We start from the raw sequence: 21,638 nt of genomic DNA, 5'->3' as shown, positions 1-21,638 counted from the left end.
AGACTTTGAGTCGTGGACATGCACAGCAAAAAGACTGCTAAACATATGAGCTTTCAACCAAGAGGTCTTCTTCTAATGTGGAAAAGACACACACATTCATGCAAGCACAAGACACACGCATGTGCACACATATGTACACGCACACACACACACACACACACACACACACACACACACACACACACACACACACCACTCCCTCTTGCCACTGAGACTGGACGCTGTGGCCAGAGACAGTGATCAAGAGAGAGAGAGAGAGAGAGAGTGTGTGTGTGTGTTTGTTTTCTGCATTAGAAGACAACCTTTTGGCTGTTGTAGTTCATGCCTGTAGCGTGGGGGTAGATGGAAATGAAATTTTGCTTCAGTCAGTAATGAGCCAGTGTGTGATTAGCTCTGCATAGAAGCTAAAAGGTCCCTTAAAGGTGCCCTCCAGGTGAGACAGTGTTTTGTGTTTCTCCGAGAAAAGTGTAGTCCATTGCACAATAGCCCAGAATAGTTTAATAAGAAATGGTGTTCTGAACTGAACTGGTATTCTTTAGTACCCTTCTGTAATTATAAATTTAATTTTATGTATACAGACTGAAACGGGGAGTAAAAATTTGTACCAAGGCCAGGAATCAAACCTGGGTCTCCTGCTTATTAGGCAGGTGCATTAGCCTCTAAGCCACTTTGGCACAGTGGTTCACACAACTGCTGCCACAGACTACTTTAAAATCCCACTTACAAATGAACAGAATTACTGAGGCTGTCTCCATGTCCTGGAACAGCACCTTGGCATTCAACATAAATGGGGGACCCAGCTTGAAACCCAGGTTCAGTGATTACTGTGGCATGACCCGCGCACCTCGATCCAAATTCTCGCTGCTACCCAGTTTACTTTAAATTCCCCCTTACACATAAACAGAATGGGAATTTAACATAGACTGGGGTGGCAGTAAGAATATGGGCTGAGGAGAGAGGCCTGCCAGAATAATTCATCCAGTTGTGTGAACTGCTGTGCCAGTGCGGCTTAGTGGCTAATGTACCTGCCTAGTAAGCAGAAGACCTGGGTTTGATTCTCGGCCTTGGTTCAAATGTTCACTCCCCACTTCAATCTGTATATATAAAATTATATCTGTATTAAACCAGTAAAGTCTCTAAAATTATGTCATTTCATTTGTATAAAATTAATGTACTCACATGTAAATTTTGTTGTTTTCTTATTATTCTGACCAAAAGTACAAAAAATAACCTCTTGAGGGAAGTCATTATCCTGCATAAGTTGTTTTATTTTGAAATAACCACTTCACAACATCATGACTAGCTTTTATCTAATTCCACCTCCTTGGGTATTATTTAGCTTTATCGCTGTACGAAAATTGTAATACATATAGTGTAATACACTGCCCAGAAAATAGGGGGACATGACTTTGGGCATCTGCCATACTCCATTTAGCAATAACTGAGGACTGGTGTATTATGAAATTACACCTTTATATTTCACAAATTAAATACACAGCAAAACATCATTACCTTCTTGTTCATTTACATAACAAAAACTGAAATGTCCAGCAGGTGTCAAAAACAAAGTGGAAACAATCATTCACTCCATCATTGTGGGTACTTTTCATTCGAGTGTGAGAGTGTCACTCAGCTGTATACCCTTCTTGAGAATTTATAACCACCTGAAACCTATCTGCATTGCTCCACATAAGTCTGTGGAAGTCGCCCAATGTTATCCAGTCCAGTTCTTGAATGGCAGCCCTTGAGAGTTCTCGGAGAGTCTGTGGTCTGGTGGAAACAGGTCGTCCACGAACATGTCTGTCAAACACATCTCACACATGCTCTATGGGATTTCGGTCAGAAATCACTGCTGGCCATTCCACTATTTCAATGTCCATGTTTCGCAAGACATCCCTAGTGACACCTGCTACATGGATCCTGGTGTTAATTGTGCTTGAGAAGGAATTCAGGGTCACCACCATATGCAGCAACTACCATATGGTTCAACAGTATCTATACAAAGCAATGCCTGCTGCTAAGGTGACCATGGACAACAAGAAGATCCATACGATTGTTGACCATGATGCCTTCCCACACCATCACAGAACCTTGGCTGAATCTACAGATTTCCTAGACAACATTTGACAATTATCGATTATTATGGCATCTCTAAACAGAACATAGCCATCGCCTTGCATCACAGGAAATCTGGACTCGTCTGTGAAAAACACATTTTGCAAGTAACAAATTTGCCAGTTGACATGGGAAAGGCAAATCAGAAGGCAAGCTATGAGATATTGTTGCGTCAAGCGGGATGCCACAACAGGACATCTAGATCATAAGGTTCTTCCTTGTAATCTGTTTCTTGCAGTTTGATCAGACATGTTGGCTTCAGTGACTCTCCTGTGATCATCTTGCATGCTCTGTCAGTAGCCATCAAAGCCGCAATGCAGAGGTGACCAGGTATCGGTCTTCACATGGGGCTGTGATGTGTTAGCGACCTTGTCCAACTCACCTTGTGTATTGACGTGTCTCCTTGTAGCGTGTCCACGACCAATGGATGACAAATGGAGAGACACTTGCATCTTCAGCATCACAAGGGAAAATGCATCCTTTGTATACCAAACAGACTGCCCTTGTAATTTATGCTGCATTAAGATATCACATTGCATGTGCATGGTTGAATACAATATCCAAAAATTACAAACACCATTTGTGTACCTCACTAGAGAACATCAGGACACTGTAACTCACTTCCCCCAGGCTGTGGCTAAGCCATGTCCCCGCAGTATTCTTTCTTTCAGGAGTGCTAGTTCTGCAAGGTTTGCAGGAGAGCTTTTGTAAAGTTTGGAAGGTAGGAGACGAGATACTGGCAGAAGTTAAGCTGTGAGGACCGGGCGTGAGTCGTGCTTCAGTAGCTCAGATGGTAGAGCACTTGCCCGCGAAAGGCAAAGGTCCCGAGTTCGAGACTCGGTTGGGCACACAGTTTTAATCTGCCAGGAAGTTTTATATCAGTGCACACTCTGCTGCAGAGTGAAAATCTCATTCTGGAAACTTTGTTTCTGTTTTGAAGTATGACATACAACTCTTTTTCCACTTTAATTTCTAGTCTCATTTTTCAGCTGTGTCTTAGATCTGGGTCTCTCTCTCTCTCTCTCTCTCTCTCTCTCTCTCTCTCTCTCTCTCTCTCTCTCTCTCTCTCTCTCTCTCTCACTCCCCCCCCCCCCCTCCCCCCTCCCATATATAGAATACTTCAAAAACATGCTTCATAAATTTACAGTATAGATTTGAAGTCTGACACTTGCCTTCTGCACTACAAGATTAATTGCCTATTCTATGACTCGTCACTGTTATTAGTTACTTCTGGATATCTGATCACTATGACTGATTTTGGTAATCTTTGCTGGTGTGTTACCTCTCTGTTGATGAGGTGGTGGTTTCCTGTAGGTCTTCCGTGCTTTTATAGTTATTTTCTCTTCTCTGCACAATTATGTACTTTATCACACTTGACATGTTTGTTTCTGATGGAAACCATCAAGCCAACATAGTATATGAGAGGACTGCAGCACATAAGGTACACATTTGTATGGCTGATGAAGTAACTTTTATTGAATACTGCACTACACATTAAAGTGATGCATATACATGACATTACTTTTTAACATAGTCACCAAGTCTCTGTAAACATAGTCAGTACGTTCTATCAGTCATTCAGTTCTTCAATTATTGAAATCCAATCCTCAGTCAGATAACCTTTCAAGAACCACTGTGTAAATATCTTCGTCATTAGAAAACTGTGATTGCTGCTTATTAGTTCCTCGCTTGCGAGGACATTGTCGTCACTGGTCGATGCTGACGGCCGTCCTCCCCGATCAAAATTACCCATGTCTGTATGACTTTGTTGCAGCTGTTGGCACCATTTCACTGTGCCTGGCTGAGAAATTGTGTGTGATCCATTTACAGCTGGAATATCACAGTGAATCTGTGTGCAATTTAGACATTTTGCCCAAAAAAATCATACTGTCCCACATAATTCAACTTTAGAGTATGTTTCCAGTTCTGTGCCATTTCACTCCCACACACTGATGCACCTGTTGACCTTCCTGGATAGCCGTGCATGTTAAACTGCCTCTTCCAGGATGGGGAGGCGTGCTGGCCTTGAAGCAAATCTAACTGGTGAACTAATGATGGGGATTGGTGTGCCGGCCAGCCTGGATGTGGTTTGTAGACACCTTCCCACCATTCCACTAGGTGAATACCAGCCTGGTGCCAAAGCCTCACATCAGCTATATGATTCACAAACATTTAGAAAACTTTTGCTCTGTTTCACATAAAGAACACTACACTCTGACATCTGGAGTTCACATATTCCATCCCGGTGGGATAACAGGGTGGTGACAGGAAGTGCATCCAACCACCTCTTAAATTAGTCAAGCCAAATCCTTTAATAAATCATGCCGGCCCCATTCCGAGGTGGGACATAGGCACAAGAAAAAGGAGACTGTCATGCACTTTTTATCAGTATCACAGCAGAGCTGTGCTTGCAGGACATCCAGAAAATGTACTCTCTTCTAATAAAGCATAACTCTAGTTGCATAGTGATTTCAGTGTGGGGCAATGTGCATTACATAATTTTGGAGGTCCCACATATTACCTTTTGTGTCAGTTAATTCTGTATTGAGAGTAATTTATCTAATCAGATATCAAACCCTTTGAAAACACAGTGAATAAATGTATGAAAAGCTTCCTGGAAGTCAAGAGAGACCTTATTTAACTCACTGACATGTCTGTAAACATCTGAATATCAGGACTGAAGAGACTGAAATATATTTCATACTGTGTGGAAGTCTTGCTAATTTCAACGGAAAAATTGTCTAACCCTAAAGAAAAATTATGATATTTGAACTCTAGTGTGTTCAAGAATTGTACAGCAAATTGGCATTAACTGCTGATGTTCCTTGCAAATAAAAGACTTGGACTCTGACGTCTTCACCTTAAACATGCTTCTAAAATAATAATATGCAATAAACCAAGATCAGTTTTTTCTACATGTTATATGAAACTCAATTGAAAATCCTAATGAGGCATAGTGGCCATACTCATGTAATCATTTTAATTAATTATCTATTCCAGATGTAGGCTGTGGTTTTGATATTGGGAAATGCTGCAAATCTGTTGTTACCAATATATTCAAGTTTTCAAGAACAATACAGCTCTGGAGATTTTTTCTCCTTTTCAATTATGTCTTTCAAAATGTACATTTTTGCCAGTTCTACATGATTTACAAATTGTGAAAACTGTATATAATGTACAAATTGTGAAAACCATCAAAATGCACATTAAGTGGGGGCACTAAAATTTGTCTAAAATTACATACTTTATCAAGCAAATACCATTACAAAGTGAGGAACTTGCTAGCAATAAATCAGCAGTGTGTTTTCATGCCCTTATTTCATCTAACTGTTTGTGCAACCCATACTAGGTGGTGTTATTTATGTTAGCATATTTTAGTACGCTCTTGCTAACAAGACATTTACAAATGTAGCATGCCTTTACTACAGAGAATAGAACTGCAAACACAAGAAACAAAAACATATTTTCAACACTATGATGTTGATTAATGGAATGGGAAAATTAAAAAACAACAAAGGAATGAAGCTAGATAAGCACCATTGTATAAAAACAGTGCTGTGTGTTGACAACCAGACTGTAACAACTATTTCAAAAGTGAAATTACAAATAAATATTTTTAAATTACATCAAATTGGCCAAAATTATAATTTCAAAATATTTTTGCAAAAGACAAAAGTAATGGCATTCTGAGGGAAAAAAGAGGCCCAATCAAAAATAGTGATAGAAAACAAAATCATCAAGCAAATACGTAATATCAACTACTTGGGCTGTGACATTTCTTTTGACTATGATAAAAATATAAAGAATAAACCCACAAAACTTCATGGTATAACTAAAGAAACGCATCTGAAATTCTATAAAACTGTAGCTATCCATGTCTACGCTGTGGATCTGAGAGTTGGATAGCAAACAAGGAAGACATAAATCTAAAAGTGATGTCTGACATTAAATTTGTCAGATCACTTAAAAATATAAACTGTTGATGTTGTTGTTGTTGTCTTCAGTCCTGAGACTGGTTTGATGCAGCTCTCCATGCTACTCTATCCTGTGCAAGCTTCTTCATCTCCCAGTACCTACTGCAACCTAGATCCTTCTGAATCTGCTTAGTGTATTCATCTCTTGGTCTCCCTCTACGATTTTTACCCTCCACGCTGCCCTCCAATACTAAATTGGTGATCCCTTGATGCCTCAGGACATGTCCTACCAACTGATCCCTTCTTCTGGTCAAGTTGTGCCATAAACTTCTCTTCTCCCCAATCCTATTCAATACTTCCTCATTAGTTATGTGATCAACCCATCTAATCTTCAGCATTCTTCTGTAGCACCACATTTCGAAAGCTTCTATTCTCTTCTTGTCCAAACTATTTATCGTCCATGTTTCACTTCCATACATGGCTACACGCCATACAAATACTTTCAGAAATGACTTCCTGACACTTAAATCTATACTCGATGTTAAAAAATTTCTCTTCTTCAGAAACGCTTTCCTTGCCATTGCCAGTCTACATTTTATATCCTCTCTACTTCGACCATTATCAGTTATTTTGCTCCCCAAATAGCAAAACTCCCTTTACTACTTTAAGTGACTCATTTCCTAGTCTAATTCCCTCAGCATCACCCAACTTCATTCGACTACATTCCATTATTCTCGTTTTGCTTTTGTTGATGTTCATCTTATATCCTCCTTTCAAGACACTGTCCATTCCATTCAACTGCTCTTACAAGTCCTTTGCTCTCTCTGACAGAATTACAATGTCATCGGTGAACCTCAAAGTTTTTATTTCTTCTCCATGGATTTTAATACCTACTCCGAATTTTTCTTTTGTTTCCTTTACTGCATGCTCAATATACAGATTGAATAACATCGGGGAGAGGCTGCAACCCTGTCTTACTCCTTTCCCAACCACTGCTTCCCTTTCATGTCCCTCGGCTCTTATAACTGCCATCTCGTTTCTGTACAAATTGTAAATAGCCTTTCACTCCCTGTATTTTACCCCTGCCACCTTTAGAATTTGAAAGAGAGTATTCCGGTCAACATTATCAAAAGCTTTCTGTGAGTCTACAAATTCTAGAAACGTAGGTTTGCCTTTCCTTATTCTTTCTTCTAAGATAAGTCGTAAGGTCAGTATTGCCTCACATGTTCCAGTATTTCTACGAAATCCAAACTGATCTTCCCCGAGGTCAGCTTCTACTAGTTTTTCCATTCGTCTGTAAAGAATTTGTGTTAGTATTTTGCAGCTGTGGCTTATTAAACTGATTGTTCGGTAATTTTCACATCTGTCAACACCTGCTTTCTTTGGGATTGGAATTATTATATTCTTCTTGAAGTCTGAGGGTATTTCGCCTGTTTCATACATCTTGCTCACCAGATGGTACAGTTTTGTCAGGACTGGCTCTCCCAAGGCCGTAAGTAGTTCCAATGGAATGTTGTCTACTCCGGGGGCCTTGTTTCGACTCAGATCTTTCAGTGCTCTGTCATACTCTTCATGCAGTATTGTATCTCCCATTTCATCTTCATCTACATCCTCTTCCATTTCCATAATATTGTCCTCAAGTACATTGCCCTTGTATAGATCCTCTATATACTCCTTCCACCTTTCTGCTATCCCTTCTTTGCTTAGAACTGGGTTTCCATCTGAGCTCTTGATATTCATACAAGTGGTTCTCTTTTCTCCAAAGGTCTCTTTAATTTTCCTGTAGGCAACTAGAAAATAGAATAAGACATGAAGATATTACAAATTAGCTTAAAAAATTTGAAATAACAGAGAAAATTGAAACATATATGCAGAAATGGAAGCAACATGTAGACAGAATGCAACAAGACAGGCATCCTATAAAAGTTTTGCAATATGTACCCAAAGGTGTAAGGGATGTAGGCCAGCCTAGGAAGTGATGGAGCTAAGACGCTGAAGCCGGAACAGATTCATCAAACCTAATATAACAATGTAGGTGATGATGATAAGGATTAAGATGCATCAAAACATATTAGAGATACAGATGGATTCAGGGGTGAAGGTTTAGTCACTTGCGATGATTCTTCTTCCTTGTAAACAATTGAAAATAAAGCTCCATTTATTCTGCCCTTCAGGCCATTTGGTACTGAACAGCCAACATATAATCCTCTGCTGATGGTGTCATTCGGATGCAGCACGGAGGGGTGTGGGGTCAGGACTCCTCTCACCCAGCCTTCTAAAAGTCTGTAAGAGCTGTAATCCATAGAATCCATACCCTGCAAAACACTGCTAGATGAAACCCACCAGCATTTCAAGATACAGCCTTATGGCTAGCTACTAGTTATTTGAATGACATCAATTTATATTAACAGTTCCATAAAGTAGACTACCATTATTTAAATCCATGTGGAAAATATTCTAAACACATCTCAATAATTTAAATTCTGTTATACATTATTTTAATATTTCTTTCAGCTAACCATGGTCAGGTAGATACAGGATTGTGTTGCAACACTAAAATGTGAAAGGGATAAAAACACATCTTTCAACATTTATTTAACAATAACAAAGTAATTTTTAACATCTTCCTGCCAAATTTCTTGAAACTTCTTAATTTCTTCTACTTTTGTTGATATTGTACTGCAATTGCCTGAATTTTCCCGATTTTGTGGAAATTTCATGAAATATATCTGGAGCAGTGGGAAAAATGAGTGACCCCTTTGTAACTGCTGTTTTTTGAATACTGTTGTTTTATAATTACGAAAATAAAATTATAAATAAAGGTACTTTTCGTTATAACCTTTAATCACCAATAATTGCGTGAATATTCGAACACTCTCACTTAGGAACAATAGCTGGTTGTATGATAACAACTCAGTATCTCGTATTCGGCTGCCGAGCCGTGACATGCGGCCGGTGCCGTTCGTAGATAGGTGGCGGTCCCGTGCTCAGTCGAGTTGCGGAGCGCCTCTATCGCCGTTTGCGCATACTGTCGTGGCGGCACTGTTAAATGTCGTGACACTGTCACAACACTTTTCCCACCTTGAAAAAAAAACTCACTTCCTTGGAGACATGGACAGTGCGGAGACATCCATGGCCTCTTGTGAGGCCCCGAGAAAATCCCGCGGGGAGACACGAGAGTATGGTTGAAAATGTCCAGGACGGAAGATCGTGCATGGAACGTGTCTCCTGGATGAGGTGATGGGTGAAAACTCTGGAGCAGCATCCATAGGTGTCGTGGACCTGGGGGTGTGCTCCCGCGAGATGGGTCCCGGAGAAGGCGGCGTCGCGACTGGGGCCGGTTCCGGCGTACTCGGAAGCGGTAGCGACGTCGGCTTCATCAACACGTGCGGTAAATCAGCAGCAGTGACAGGACTGGCTTCTCGGGCTGGTGGAGGCGAAGGAAGGGGCGATGACACCGGCGTGGGCGCATCTGGTCATAATAACGAACAACCATGCCATCGTCCGTACGTATTTCACAAAGCCAGCGGCCGCGAAGAGCCTTGACCTCCATTTAGGGCGAGATCCATACCCTCGTGCCCACACATCGGCGACCACCGAGTATTTTCCCGCACTAGGGGACACAGCACAAGGCCTGACAGGGTGAAGCAGGTGCAGTAGAGTGCGCGGTTGGCGGCCATGCAAGAGTTCAGCAGGGCTGCGATCACTCAGAGGCGTGAAGCGATAAGAACTCAGAAATTGCAGCAGAGCGTCATCTGTGGAAAAATCACTAAGGCATTTTTTCATCTGGCTTTTGAAAGTGCGGACAAGGCGCTTGACCTCCCCATTCGATTGCAGATGGAAGGGCGGTGCTGTAACATGATGAATCCCTTGTCCAGTACAAAAATCACTGAAGGCCTGCGAAGAGAACTGAGGTCCATTTTCCGTGACTATTGTGGATGGAAGACCTTCTAGCGCAAAAATTTTGGAAAAAGCCAGTGTTGTCGCCGCAGTGGTGGGTGACGGACATCTAACAACAAACGGAAACTTCGAGAAGGCGTCAATCAACAGTAGCCAATAAGTACCGAGGAAGGGGCTGGCAAAGTCAGCGTGCACCCGTTACCATGGCTGCGCCGGAGCAGGCCACAGAGAGGGCATTGTACGAGGTGCAGCCAGTTGTTGAGCACACTGACCACATGCAGCAACCATGTGGGCGATGTCCGAATCAATACTGGGCCAATAAACGTGCCTGCAGACCAGGGACTTAGTCCGAGAAATACCCCAATGGCCTTCATGCAACAGTTTGAGAACATCTTTGCGTAGAGAGGCTGGCACCACGACCCGTGGAGATGTGCCATCCGTGGCCAGAAGAATGACACCATCACGAACAGACAGACGAAGGTGCAAGGCATGGTAGTTGCGATGTGGTTCCGATGCCCGGTCCTTGGTCCTGTCCGGCCAACCCCGTTGAACAAAACCAATCACCTGACGCAGGACCGGGTCCCACGCAGTAGCCGACGTGACTTGCAAACCTGTAAGTGGAAAACCCTCGACCGCACAACATTCTTCCTCATCAATGTGGAAACAGAGTCGTTCATCATGTTCGAAAACCGGGTCGGGGTCCATCGACAATGCGTCAGTGTTGGCGTGCTGGGCCGTGGGGCGATAGTGAATCTCATGGTGAAAAAGAGACAAGTATAAGGCCCAACGTTGCAGGCGGTGAGCTGCCTTATCCGGAAGCGACGCCAACGGGCTGAACAGAGAGACCAGGTGATGTGGTCGGTGATGAGGAGAAACTTAGAACCATACAAAAAAATGCTGAACTTTTTTAGAGCATAAATTATAGCGAGCGCCTCCTTTTCGATTTGAGAGTAATGCCGTTGCGCATCGTTGAGGGTCTTGGAAACATAGGCGATGGGTCATTCCGACCCATCCTCATACCGATGGGCAAGAACAGCCCCTAGGTCATACTGTGACGCGTCAGTCACCAGAACCAAGTGCTGACCCAGACGGAATGTGACAAGACAAGGCGCCGACTGCAAATGAGCCTTCAGGCGGACAAAAGCCTGCTCACACTCGTCGGACCAACAGAAAGGGACGTTTTTGCGTAACGGCTGATGCAGAGGATGAGCTACTGCTGCCGGGGATGGAATGAGTTTGTGATAATAAGCAATCTTGCCTAGAAACGCCTGAATTAGTACAGTCTTACAAAATATGATAGTAGTAAGGATCTTTTTAAAAAATAAAAAATAAACATAAAAATTTAAAAAAAGTTTTGTGGGGAAAAAAAATTGGGGCCTTTTATTTTTAACCATCATAAATGACATTTTACCCCTCAGGCAATAATAACCCCCTGGGTTGGGAACCACTAATCTAGTGGATAACGTCAGAAGCTCCATGAAGCTGTTTGCAGATGATGCTGTTGGCTACAGAAATGTTGCAGTGCTGTAAGACTATAGCAGAATGCAGGAAGACCACTAGCAGATCAACAATTGGTGCAGGTCCGGCAGTTGACTCTGAATATAAATCCATGTAACATTCTGTGTATAAATTGGTGAAGAACTCTATTACTGTTCAGGTACACTAGTGGTGAAAAATCATTGGAAACAGCAACAGCTGTAAAATACCTAGGAGTAACCACCCAAACTAATCTAAAGTGGAATGACCCCATAAAGTTAGTTATAGAGAAAGTAGATTTACGGGATGAATCATACCGAAATTAAAGAAGTTGCTTACAAAAAATCATTTGACCAATTCTTGAGTATTTCTCATTAGTCTACAATCCATATCAGGTTGGGTTAATAGGAGAAGTAGAGAATATCCAATGAAGAGTGACAGATTTCACCACGGATTAATTTAATAAGCACGACGACATTTAAGCAATGGTCAACAAATTCCAGTGGTAGATGCTACAAAAAGATGTCGTCCATCGTGGAGAGATTACTCTTGAAATTCTGAGACCGTGTATTCCAAGAAGAGCCACGCAGCAAACTGCTTCACACCACACGTGTTTTGTGAAATTATCATACAAAAAAACTAGAAAAATTAGGTCTCATATGAAGGATTACCAACAGGTACTCTTCCCATGCATTATTTACAAATGGAATAGGCAACAGGGGAATCGATGATAATGCTAAAGTACCCTCCACAACACACTGTAATATGGCGTGCAGGGCACAGATGTAGATTAATAAATCTGTAAACAAGGACATCTCAAAAGTAAAAACTTCGTATTCTGTGAGGCTCAGCAAGTTCTAAAGCGGTGGATATTTCTATGATTTGATGCAGCAGTAATTAAGATTAACTTCCATTTGATAAATGACAGCAATTACATGCTTCCCCTGACTTACTTTGCAATTATTGAAAGCAAGTGAAGACAGACCTATAATTTTCATTAAGTGTGGTGACCCATTCTAATGACAATGGATTCCTAAAAATTCATTTGTGTTTTCAAACTGTATGTAATCAAAGGATTACTTATTCAGACGAACGTGCTGTATTCAACTAAAGCAATATATTCACAAGCAAGGAGAGAGAGAAAGAAACTATAAAATAATTGTGATTATTGGATTCACTATCACTTGCAAACTGTACAGTCATTCTTTGTGGTTCAACATTCTGCAGACACATTTATATTTTAAGCTTTAAAATTATGTAATATCTATTATGTGTGTATTTGCTTGATATTTAAATGTATTCCAAGAAAATGCTCTGTTAACTGCATCCCTTATTACAGGTATCGAGAATCTGGCTTCTCAGATTGGAACACAATACCTGTGACACCCTCTGGGAGCACTCAGGTCACGATCAATAGCTTAACTCCGGGCACAACGTATGAATTCCAGGTAGTGGGCAAAAATGAACTTGGAGATGGAATGTTTAGCAAAGTTATCACTGTCAGGACACTTGGTTAGTATCCATAGTACAGTTCCAAAATTAAATTATACTTATTAAAAATTATATACTAATAAAAAGAAATTATTAAATTTGTCATTCTGTTTTTAAAAATTCTTACCTGAGGGAACACTAAGATTGCTATATCTGCATGTACTGTGAAATGCAAGCATGCATTAACACTTACTTACATTATTTTTAACTTGAAACATGTGGGAACATTTTCTGCTGTGATAATTTTGCAGTTACATTTGTCACACTTTAATGACAATGGATACTTTTAACAACATTTTAGTGTAATTAATCTTTCTTTGAGTGTTTTGTGTAATAGTTTGGAAGTATTTTCTAACCATTTTAAGAGGTACGCCCACTTTTCAGATAAGAATAAACTACAAACTAAGGGAACAAAAAACAGTAAATTTTGAATAAAAATATTTTAAGTGTTAGACTGCATCATTGTAAAGCTGTAAGCAAGTACACAACTGACATTCTGACCACCTTTTCAGTGGCCTTCTTCAGTCTGTCTGGACATCATTTTATACTGAGGCTGCCTAACAATCAAAATGTTTTTATTCCAATTGACACTCTCCATGAATGTTTATGAGCATGTAATAAACATTGCAGTACTGCTGAAATTCAGAATGGTTATTAATGCCAAATTTTATAAGATGTTGACCATATTCTGACAATCCTGTTAGTACACCAGACAATATAAATTGATATATTGTGCAGTATTTTCCACTACTTTAGTGCAGCTATATAATATTGCATAAATGGGATTAGCCACTTGCCAGGAGTTGTCAAATGTCAAATTAATCAGTTCCAGCACTATGACTCACAGTATATAATTGGAGAGATATAACCAAAAGTGTAATTCTTTGTCGTATTGTAGATTTAACTGGCCTAGGTTACACAGCACACTAATATGTGGAACAAATAAACATTTTCTTTGAGAAACTGGTGCCATTTAGGATAATTTGAAATTATGTCCCAGTGACCTACATTTCTCTTTAATCTGAGATGGATACATGCCCTCAACAATTTCTCACACAAGGAAAAGGTGAGTTATATCCAGATCTTTACTTGCAGTGATGAAAATATTCTCTGCAACAGGAGAATCATTCATTTCTCATGTCATATATCGCAGTGAATACTGTATCAAAACTTGTGATATTGCAAGGCTACAGAATTTCCTAGTTTTATTAAGGTCCTCACACATTAGCAGTGGATCAGAAAAATCTGTCTACTAATCACAATTGTGTGGGCAAATCAGAGATTGCAGCACTCAGTTGCTGATGGCTTTTAATTCTCAAGCAGACTGATGAGTTAAATGCAATGAAATATTATTGCTTGGCTGTGACACATTTGTTTCGATATTAAGTGAGGTTAAGTGGTTTCCACTGTGCCTATGTGGCACATGAACCTTACATAAAAATTTGAAATTATTCAAGGAGGGTGAACTAGTCTAAAAGGTGAAGTTTAAGGGGGAGTTGTCACTTACATTAAAAAGAAATACAAACTTAAAACATTCATTCTCTTATTTTTGGTGTCAGCAGCATTTTTAATCTTGTGCTGTAGAAATACAAAATCACGGGAAGTTCATAGTAACAATCACAATATACCAGCCTCCAGCTGCTGATTTTTTATTATTTATGAAACAACTAGGTGTGTTATTAAGAGGCAATATTAAATGTACATTTTAATTTAAATGTTAACTGCACATCTACTCTATGGCTGTACTTAATACCTTGTCATTTCATATAGTTTCTCCTTCATGGTTTTACAACACAAATGGAAACCAACAGAAATGCTATTGATAACACTTTTTTTTTCCTAAGTCGAAATATACAGATCAGCTACCACTGCTGTTAAACATAGCAGTTGATTGTGCATTGCAGAACCTCTTGACAACATTGTTGTTCAAAATACTGACTGAAACTGCTTGGTAAATATCCTTGTGTGGTGGGATTGAAGCGAGCAGTTGGTTGCAGGCAGTTTCAAAGTGATCTATTTACTCATGCGTGGGGCCCTACAGACACATGGAATGCTAAATGTTACGACTACTAACAACTTAACAAAGTAGCACAAATTTGTAATGGCTCACTGACATTAAATTTTATTTCTTAAACACATGCCGGCTTAAGCTTTCTTATCTCTACCTTCGTTGTTCATGTGCTGCTCACAATTGGAAAAAATATGTAATAAAGAAAAACTGAGTGAGGCAGCTGCAATCATTCTCTAGTTCCTCTTAATGCCACTTACACATTTGTATAAAAAATGTAGTATCATTTCAGTTGAGATTTATGACTAAAATGTGTCACTACTACAATTACTTATGAAATGAATACTAAGAATATTTGCATGTTACTTTGCATAAGTGTAATTCAGCAATACTGCTGTTAAATGACAAAAATGTCAGCTAAAAATAAGGTGATTTTCTTTTAAACTGTCTGCATTTGACAGGCAGCTTTTGAGTGACATAATAAACACTCCCATTTATTCAGCTATTTCCTTATTTATACTACTAACTGTTTCTTGAACTATTTCAGCTATGAGATTGAAAAAGCTAACACTGATTAATCTTTCATTTTACTAAATATGCCACAGTCTATCCATTTTAGTATGTATCAGTACAATAATCAACACAGATTTCAAGTATGTTGTCTTTTGAAACTCCAGTATCATCAATACTACTTGTAAAAATATTAATGATAATTATGTTTGTAGTGAAACTAAATATTGTAGTTTATCTCCATAGATTGATTTTTTTCTGTACTCTGACTGTCTTCTCATTTCCTTCAAATGATGCAGATCAGGGCATACCAACTATACGTGTAAATCAAATATCAGGAACAGACTTTCCATTTTCTCCACCTTCTGGTAAGGATCTATATGAGTATTGTAAGATAGTTACCTCTTTGTAGATGCATATTTCTGTGAGCATGTGCAGCATTCATTGTATGTTTTGTATGCATGTCGTAGTTGCAGTGGATGAGTGAAAACCATAACGTTCATTATGATACTTACATTATTTCCCTTTATGCTTATCTGTAGGAGCTGCTAAATATGTACCTTTTTAAAAAAATTACATGAATTAAATCACACTCTTCACCATATAAGAATTTTTTATTGGCATTTCACTACATTGCACACAATTGGCCAGAAACTATCTAATTTGTCATTTAAGTGGAAGAGAACAAGAGGAGTTAGATTTCAGGAACCATTTATTGTGCTAGATAGTATATGAGGACATAGAACAGATAACCCACTATTCAGGGGGAGCTGATAATCTAATAATCATGGGGGGGGTGGGGGTGGGGGGGGGGGTGGAATGCTGTGGTAGACAAAGGAGTAGAATATAGCATTATGGGAGAATATGGGCTTGGTAGAAGGAATGAGAGAGGAGAGAGACTTGTTTAGTTTGCCAGCTAGCATTAGCAAATACACTATTCATAAATCACTGGAGGAGGAGTTATGGTTGAAAAAGACCTGGAGACATGGGAAGATATCAATTGGAGTACTGCACTGTGAGACAGAGCTTCCAAAAGCAGATATTGGATTGTAAGGAAAGTGCAGGAGCAGATATAGTCCCAAATTACATTTTCATAATGAGGAACTGTGGATTGAAATTTGAGACAATCATCTTGAAGAATCAATGTGGAAAGAAATAGGATACTGAAATACTGAGGAATGACAAGATGTGTTTGAAGTTATATGAGGCTGTAGATACTATGATAATGAATAACACAGCAGACTGTTCAGTTGAAGAGGAATGGACATCTCTAAAGGTGCAGTCACAGAATTTGTGCAAATATTGGTGTAAGAAAGGTAACAATGAAGAAACCATGGGTAACAGAAGAAATACTTTGACTGATTGATGAAAGAAGGGCATGCAAAATTTCTCAGGAAAAAGTCAAAAGTATGGTAATATAACTTGCTGAGAAATGAAATATTTAGAAAGGGCAAGAAATTTAAGGCAAACTCAGTACAAGAAAAATGTGAAGTTGTAAAACAAATGATCCTCAGAAGAACATATTTAGCATACAGAAAAGGCAAAACATCCTTCACTAAAACAAAAAGCAAAAGTGTTGACATTAAGAGGGCAAGAGGAATCCCACTGCTAAACAGAGACCAGAGATCAGATAGAGGGAAAGAATACATAGGAGACCTTTACAAAGGGGAAGAGCAGTCTGATGGCATGCTAGAGGAAGAAATAGAAGTCAATTTGGAAGACGAAAAATCCAGTCAGAGTTTGACAGAGCTGTGTAAGACTCAGGAGCAAATAAGGCAGCAAGAACAGATAAAATTCCTTCCAAATTTCTAAAATCATTGGGGGGAAATGGATGAAAATAACTATTCAAGTTGGTATGTAGAATCTGAGAGAATGGAGACGTACCATCAGACTTTTGGAAAAATTTCATCTACACAAATCTCAGGTTATCAAGACAGATAAATGTGAGAATTATCACACAATCAGCCTAATGTCTCATGTAGCCAAGTTACTGACAAATATAATGTAAAGAAGAACGGAAAAAGGAAATTGGCAATCTTTCATATAATGATCAGTTTGGCTTTAGGAAAGGTAAAGGTACCAGAGAGGCAGTTCTGACATTGTGCCTCATAATGGTAGCAAGATTTTAGAAAACTCTAGAAATTATCATAGGATTTGTTGACCTAGAAAAAGCTTTTGACAATTTAAAATGTTGCAAGGTCTTCAAAATACTGTAAAAAAAATAGAAATAAGCTGTAGTGAAAAATGGATAATATATAGCATGTACAAGGAACAAGAGGGAACAATGAGAATGGAAGATCTAGAAAAAAGTGCAGTTATTAAAAAGAGTGTAGGATAGGGATGTAATCATTCAAATCTATTGTACAGTCTATACATTGGAGAAACAGTGACAACTAAAAGAAAGGCCCAAAGTAGGATTACAATTTGGGGTGAAATTAATATTAGTAGTAAGACACACAGATAGTGTTGCTACCATAAGTGAAAACAAAGAAGAATTAAGACAAATTGCATTTAATGAACAGTCTACTGAGCACAAAATATGAATTGACAGTAAACTGAACAAAGGTGAAAGTATTGCGGGATAGCTTATGCAATATTAGTGAGAAACATACTATCAAAATAATGGACCACGAAGTAGATGAAGTATGTGACATGATGGACAAAGCAAGGACGTCATGAAATAGCAGACTAGCACATGAAAGGAGGGCATCTTTGGCCAAAAGATGGCTGCTGGTATCATCATTGACCTTATTTTGAGGAATAAATTTCTGAAAATGTACATCTGGAGCAAAACATTGTGCAGAAGTGAATCAAGGATTGTAAGGAAACCAGAAAAGGAGACAATTAAAGTGTACAAAGTGTGGTATTATTGAAGGATGTTGAAAATGAGTTTGGCTTATAAAATAAGAAACGAGGATGTTCTCTGAAGAACTGGATTGGAAAAAAAAAGAGTGGAAAACACTGGCAAGAAGAAGGGACAGGATGATAAGACGTGTAGAAGACATCTGGGAATAACTTCAATGATACTACAGTGAGCGGTTGAGAGTAAAAATTGTCAAGAAAGCCAAAGATTAGAATATATTTAACAAATGATTGATGACATTGAGTGTAAATGTTACTCTGTATGAAGAGGTTGGTATAGGAGACGAAGTAGTGGCAGGCTACATCAAACCATCCAGATTGATGATGGGAATAGGGTAAGTGGGGAAGAAAATGCACCATGAGGAAAATAAACTGAATATAAGATTATGTTTTTTATTACAAACCAAGTTCAAGTTTCTCCAGGAGAAAGAATATTTATTAGTTTATATTGTAAGTTCACAAAGTATTTATCTCTTTGGAAAGATACTAGAAGCATTGATGCTGATATGTGTTTTATATGTTAAACCACACATATAAAAAGTGAGCTTCATTTGTCAACTTCCAGTAACTATCATACAATATCTGATATGTATAGGAGTCATGATAAGTTGCAACAGTGATAGTCTGTTATATCCACAAACATCACGAAAAATGAATATCATTCTTGTCACAGTCACTTAAATGCAGAAACACCATCAATTCCACTGAGTAAAATGCCAATGTTGTGTGTGTGTGTGTGTGTGTGTGTGTGTTTGTTTTATGTATTGTGAAATTCCATATTATTGCCTGATAAGCAACACAAAAAGTACATGAACAGTTACAAAGAAGTACCTGTATTTAGTTTCTCTTTGAATTCTATTTCTATTAAATATTTGTAGAATTGATGTGCAAAAGGAAACTGATTATATGATGATGAAACTTTCATGAGAATCATGTCACTCAACCTTCCTTTGTAATAAGTGTGTACCATTATCACGATTATATTTGTAATGCTCTCATAAGAGAATTTCAGGCTGACCCATAGGTTGTCAGGTGTAAGGATGAGGAAACTGATAACTGACAACATTTTGTAGACAAAAGTGCATGCTGAAAAAACTACCAATGCACTTAAAGCTCATTTTATTTGCTGTTTTTGCTTTGTTTAAAGTTGTGTACTATATTTTATATAAATATCATATAGCCTTATTTATATTCTTGTTATTACTTTTTGTTGCTCATCATTGCCTTTATTTCACTGTTTTATTTCATTCCAGACATTTTTGATTATAGTGTTATTGTCTTTCCAACTGATTCCACAGGAGCTTCTTATTTCCCACCGGTCCTGCGCCCCAAAGGTACTTGCTTAATTTTCAATTTTAATTTGATTTAATTTCGTTTTAATATGTTTAGTTATGTGTTTTGTATTTCCAATATAACTGTATAAAGATTACCTGTCCTGAGAAGATCACAAACATAACATTATGTACTTGTTTGTCTTAACTTTCTATGCTGCTAAAAAATAGTGGAACTAATTACTCCTTTTAACAAAAATATATGTTTATTTCATCACATGTTACAAATACTGATATATATCATCCTTTACACCTACTTGTCACAAAATTTTTGAACAACGAATGAAAAGAAAAATTGTAGCACACCATTCATCACTGTTGTGCATTCATTGTTCACATCAAATCTGTTCTGTTCATTGGTGAACACGGACAACAAAGGTTATACATAATTGTTCATATGCCAAAGGTAGACTGCCCATAGACTGTAAAATTGCTGAGTTTGAGCTTTCAGAAGACTTAAGTCAATTATTAATACTAATTCAATGATTAACACTACGCTTCATTGTCATGATGGTTCAGGCCATTTCAAAAATACCAGGTGTTTCAAAATTAATATCGAAGTTTCAAGGCTTTGTAGCATTCATCACATTCAACTTACAATTATAAGTAATACACCAAATGAAAGAACAACTCGGAGAGCTTTGTTTATATACCTGTGCACATGTACTGTTTTCTGTGTCATCCATTAGAAAGTGCCAGTAGGCAAGATGACAACAAGTGAATAGAAGGCTCTTTGTGTTTTACATTTTGCAGTGACTGAATCTGTTGTTACAATGTAATGTGTTCTGTATTAAGTTCCGTTGTGATAATGTTTGACTACTCTGATTCTCTTTGCAAAGAGAAGAGTACAGGACAACCAAGAGTAACTGAAGACATGTTGAATGAGAAGAGAATCTTTCACACATAGCCCCAAGAAATTAGTCTGGAGGCTATTTGTGAACTAGCAATTTTAGTGATATCTCTGTGAAGACTTTTAAGGATACGCTTTCAACTACATCCTTATTGTCTAAAGTTGTTAGAGCTCTAAGCATACAGTTTAAGTCTCAACTTTGCAAGCAAACATTGTTGCATGACAATGAAGATTTTTGGATTGGTCTCCTTCTGTGATGAATCATCATTTCACCTAAGTGGAAATATGAACATTCATAATGATGCATCTGGGGGTCACAAATCCCCACAAGGTGGTGCAGCTTCAGTGAGACTCCCTCTTTTTTGGTGAAGTGATCTTAAGTGGTGCTTTTTATCTTGTTGTGCTAGAACTGTGGCTCTTCTGTAGATTGGAAGAAGGTGATCTACAGAAATCATTTGACAGCAAGATGATGTGGTGCCTCAGTGGTCTAACCCAGTATGCAACTGGTTAAACGACATTCTACTGACCGCTAGATTGTTTGCAAGGAGCCGGGTGAAAGAACTTGTTTTGCATGACCTTGATATTCATCCCATCTGACGCCATGTGATTTTTAGATTTGGGGTTCACAAAAGGTCATGTGTATGTGTCTGTGCTACCAGCTTATTCACCTGATTTAGTAATAGCATTGTTGCAACAGTTACTCCAGATGCAGTGATCCAGGTTCGGGAAGAACTCGCCTATTGACTCAACATGTGCCATGTGATGAATGGTGCTCATACTGAACACATGTAAAAGAAACTGAGTTATTCTTTCATTTGATGTTCTGTTTATAATTGTAAGATGAAATAAATGCTACAAGGTATTACAATATCTGTTCCTTCTGACATTCATGTATGTCTGAAGGAACAGACATTAGTGGCAACCAACCTACAACTGTAGTAATTTCATGAAATTTTTCCGCTGTTGTGGATATTTTTCACAACTGTGTTAGGAAATCATACCTGTTGGTGACACATGAGAATTTGTAATGAACCAGGACTTGAACTCTGATTTGTCACTCATTGTGAGTGGTCACTCTGATCATCTCAGTTACCTGTGCACACTTCCAGGACTGATTGAAACCTCCGTATGTTGCAGTGCCTATGCCACCATTGCTACAAAGCTTTGAAACGCTAATATTT

General features: G+C 38.6%; 1 protein-coding gene across 15 annotated transcripts in view; it reads left to right on the top strand.

Moving 5' to 3' along the window:
- The window catches only part of LOC126277885 (protein turtle-like), a 798,080-nt gene that overhangs the window by 716,907 nt on the left and 59,535 nt on the right, over window positions 1–21,638 (top strand). For 6 of the 15 annotated variants that reach the window (XM_049977425.1, XM_049977423.1, XM_049977421.1 and 3 more), the window contains 3 exons: window positions 12,745–12,917; window positions 15,714–15,782; window positions 19,530–19,610. In XM_049977425.1, coding sequence (XP_049833382.1) covers window positions 12,745–12,917; window positions 15,714–15,782; window positions 19,530–19,610 — 323 coding nt within the window. The remainder of the gene's footprint in view (window positions 1–12,744; window positions 12,918–15,713; window positions 15,783–19,529; window positions 19,611–21,638) is intronic. The other 9 variants (XM_049977432.1, XM_049977431.1, XM_049977433.1 and 6 more) reach the window with 4 other exon arrangements.

Source organism: Schistocerca gregaria, chromosome 6, assembly GCF_023897955.1.
Source record: "Schistocerca gregaria isolate iqSchGreg1 chromosome 6, iqSchGreg1.2, whole genome shotgun sequence".
Taxonomy (NCBI): Eukaryota; Metazoa; Arthropoda; class Insecta; order Orthoptera; family Acrididae; genus Schistocerca; species Schistocerca gregaria.
This window is presented reverse-complemented; position numbering and strand designations above follow the sequence as displayed.